Here is a 3,721-nt window from a genome sequence, read left to right as displayed (position 1 = left end):
AATATTTGAGAGAAATAGGTCTTTTGTGTACATAGAGAAAGTCTTAGATCTTTGAGTTCGGCTCATGATGAATGGGGGCAAAAACAAAAGTGTTGCGTTTATAATTTTGTTCAGTGTATAATCTGATGATGTCAGAGGGCATTGTCAACCTGAAAGGTGGAATGAGAAAAACCTGATCTACATTACTCAGAGCACTGTCACACTCGGATGGATATTACCAGCATTAAAAACATTACAGACTTCACTTTCAATCCACAGTTAGAATACTTTTCGGATAATATTTATTAAATATCTGTTTGTGATTCTGCTTTATGTATGCTCACCAATCAGATCAACAGGAAGGGAAATGTTAGTTATGATCCAATCAAACCACTCGCTGAGAACAGCATAGTCCACCTCAGGCATTTTCCCACTGAAAAAACAAAAACAAAGACAAACAAATCAACCAACAGGACATCAGCACGTTCAATTACCATTCTAGGTGTATTAGGGCATTTTGGGCAATGCTACAAAACAACCAGCAGTTGTTTTATGGTAATAATGGAGTGACCACAATGTTGCATCAATAATATGAAGTACCTTAATTTGTTAGTATTTAAAAAGGTCCACTGTGTAGGATTTAGTGGCATCTAGCAGTGTAGTTGCTGATCACAACTTCGTTTCCCCATCTTCTTCCAAGCACGAAGGAGAAACTATGGTGGCTACGCAAAAAGCACAGAACGGCCCCATCTAGAGCCAGTGTTTGGTTTGTCCCTTCTAGGCTACAACACTGTGCATGTTCCCTAATGTAAACAGTCTCATCCTTACAGAGACCACCCCAGCTCTAAGATGTTTTAAATGTAAACTAGAGATTGAACTGTCATGCCACTCAATTCATTTATTAGTTTAGCAGAAACTGTATGCTGTATTTGTTTATTTATCTCTTGGTCTGACCCAAGTGCTGAGGTTTTACCTTCTGAGGAGATTCTCCACAAAGATGTACTTGGCACTGAAGATGGACCTCTCCATCATCCTGACAGGAGCCGACTGGAAACAACACGAAACTTTAAGTGCACACACCTTATTTCCTGATGAGGTCATACTGATTGTGCACCACAGTCCACATGTACCGACATGTCTGTCAGCACTGCAACCTGCATACAATCAAATGTTTCCAGCTAGCGGTACACTTACTATGGTTGACAGGTGTCTTTCCAGCATGGTGAGCTGAATGTAGGTCTGCAGTGTGATGCCCCAGCGCTCAGGATCCTGATACATCAGCGCCTGCAGGGGCGGAAACAAACAGCTGACACAACCAGCATCAATTCAACTGCTATTACAACTAGTGGCCAGACCACTGCACACATTTCCACAAGGTTTGATCTGAATGGTCCCCAGAAGATGGATCTTGATTTCTAGTAACTTTTCTGAACTTAGTGCCAACATTAGGCTCAAATTCACTTGTACATACAGTACACTGGACATATCCATATCAGACAGACTGCCGATAAAATAAAGTGTCAGTTCACCCAAATTCTATAAATGAAATGTTCTCTCTATTGGCAGCTAACAATGCAGGTAGTTTGTTGGTCTCTGAAACTGCAACAAAGCATTCTCTCTCTCATTCTTTGCCCAGGGGCCACTTAATAAACAAACATTGATTGAAATGAAATGAATAAACATTAGGGTTGATGATGTGGCAGAATAACAACGTCAAACACATAATCTCATCTTTTTTTTCATCTTTGCTACCAAGTGGGAACTCTGCACTGAAGCTAACATGTTTTGAGTTGTGATGGTGCTTGTTATTAGCAACCTTGCATACAGCAATTGTCATTTGGCAAATTAAACAGTGGTTTAGAATTGGCATGAGATGACATAATAAGGGCAAATTAATCCATTAATCTTTTATTGAATTGCCTCATTGAATCTTCAAATCCAGCCACAGTAGGCTCACACACGTCAGAAATCAAGTGTCGCTACTTCTGTGCACTGCACAGATGGCTAATATGCAGCTCTCCTCTTAACAACCAGGGGACATTATTGAACATATGAATCCATTTATTTTAACTGTGAATTTGAAAATTATCAGTGGCCCATCTGTCACCCAATCACAAGCTAGATGTTACAAGTGGGCCTTAAGTTGAGTTCCCTAAGGGCCGATTTAATGCTCACAGAACCTACAGTATCCTGCAAATACTTTCAGATCTGATAGAAAAAGCCTGATAATCACACTGTTGTGTACAGTACCAGAGGGTTGTGTCCACGGACATTCTGCCATTTAGAGACTGGTTCGGTAAGCACCTGAAAAAACAAGAGAGGAATAATCCATTAACCAACGCTTCCTTCCAGCTGATGACTTACTGTGCTGAAAACTGGATTTTAGATCACCATGTGAAACTGAGTCTGCGCTTGCACTTTTGACGTTTATTTTTTGCCATTTTCCGACTGCCTTCATTTCAAAGGAGGGACTGGGAAACAATTATTCAGGCAAAGAATTAAAGCACACAAGGTGTAAGACACTAAAATAGTCCCTGTCTTTTATTAGAAAGATAACTCAAAAATGTTTCTCTTCCTGTCCCTACAGTGGGCTGTTTGAATCAGTTTGACTCTAGAAGGATGTTTTCACATTCATCTGCTGAAAGTTGAGCTCACTGAACATCTGATTTTAAGGAGCAGGGTGTTTGCTGTATGGGGACTTTGCCTTGTTGTACCTCTATGTTGCTAGTTTCGCTGAAATACTTCAGACATGTTGTCTTCCCGCTGGCAATGTTCCCCTCAATACAGATCTGAAAACAGTGACAGAATGACAGGTGTTTGCAAGCTGGTCCACAGAAATGATGAAGAAAAAGGAAATTACCATCATATGAGGTATGACTTTGTATTTTAGTATCATGATTAGTATTTATTAATAGAACATAACAGAAACCACACTGGCAGCTGCAGCCAACATTATGAATGTGGAGATCGTAGACTCACCACTGCTTTCTTATCCTCTCCGTTTCGCACCAACTTCCCTTGGGAAGAAGACAACATAATGAGACAAGACTTCACCTCCCACAACTTCCAGTGCTGGCCTGTCAGTAAGTCAGCAGGCTATAGCGAGGTCAGAGGGACAGACAGGTGTTAAAAAGCACAACAGGTACAGGACAGAGTGCAAGCAGGTGTACAGGCTTGTTCTGGCTCTGTATCACAGGACACTGAATTTAAGTTGAACAGTGACTATGCGGTTAGTGCTTTAATATGAGAAACAACCAAGAGTCATTTCGTGTCCAATGTGCTGAGGTATAGAGGAAAGACTGTGGCAAGAACAATACTTAGAGAGTGCGCTGCTCACAGAATAGTGAAAGCAGAGGAGGACACTATCATACGCAGAAGCGTAGGCGGTACAGAGGCAGGAGTACAGTCATTATAGAAGAAGCGTTGGCTATTATCCAGCGTTAGGGCTGCTCTGAAAATGAGAAAAACCACCGAAATAAAGAAACAAAGTTTTGAAGAACCAACCAACCAACCAAACCAAGGAGGCGCGTCCGAGAGCATCGAGTGCTATCTTAAATTCAGCTTATTTTGACTGGCTCTTTGTTAACCGGTTGATAAGACTGTCATGGCGACAACAGGGACTCGCATATGTGCGGTTGAGGGAATACAAATATTCTTAAATGGAAACTGACAACAGTCCGCTGCTGACTATAACCCCGTTGTATTAAACACCGTATCCAAACACCGTATCCTCGTTGTATTA

General features: G+C 41.2%; 1 protein-coding gene across 1 annotated transcript in view; it reads right to left on the bottom strand.

The window, feature by feature from the left end:
- The window catches only part of tk2 (thymidine kinase 2), an 8,694-nt gene that overhangs the window by 4,570 nt on the left and 403 nt on the right, over positions 1-3,721 (bottom strand). Inside the window, exons 2-7 of the mRNA XM_035664130.1 lie at positions 2,959-2,996; positions 2,694-2,768; positions 2,230-2,283; positions 1,174-1,263; positions 953-1,026; positions 324-412 (exon numbers count right to left, since the gene is read on the bottom strand). Of these exons, the coding sequence (XP_035520023.1) occupies positions 324-412; positions 953-1,026; positions 1,174-1,263; positions 2,230-2,283; positions 2,694-2,768; positions 2,959-2,996 (420 nt within the window). The remainder of the gene's footprint in view (positions 1-323; positions 413-952; positions 1,027-1,173; positions 1,264-2,229; positions 2,284-2,693; positions 2,769-2,958; positions 2,997-3,721) is intronic.

Source organism: Morone saxatilis, unplaced genomic scaffold (genome assembly GCF_004916995.1).
Source record: "Morone saxatilis isolate NCDOM2014 unplaced genomic scaffold, NCSU_SB_2.0 Contig19, whole genome shotgun sequence".
In the NCBI taxonomy this organism is placed as follows: domain Eukaryota; kingdom Metazoa; phylum Chordata; class Actinopteri; family Moronidae; genus Morone; species Morone saxatilis.
The sequence above is the reverse complement of the archived record's forward strand: the minus strand, read 5'-3'. Positions and strand labels throughout refer to the sequence as shown.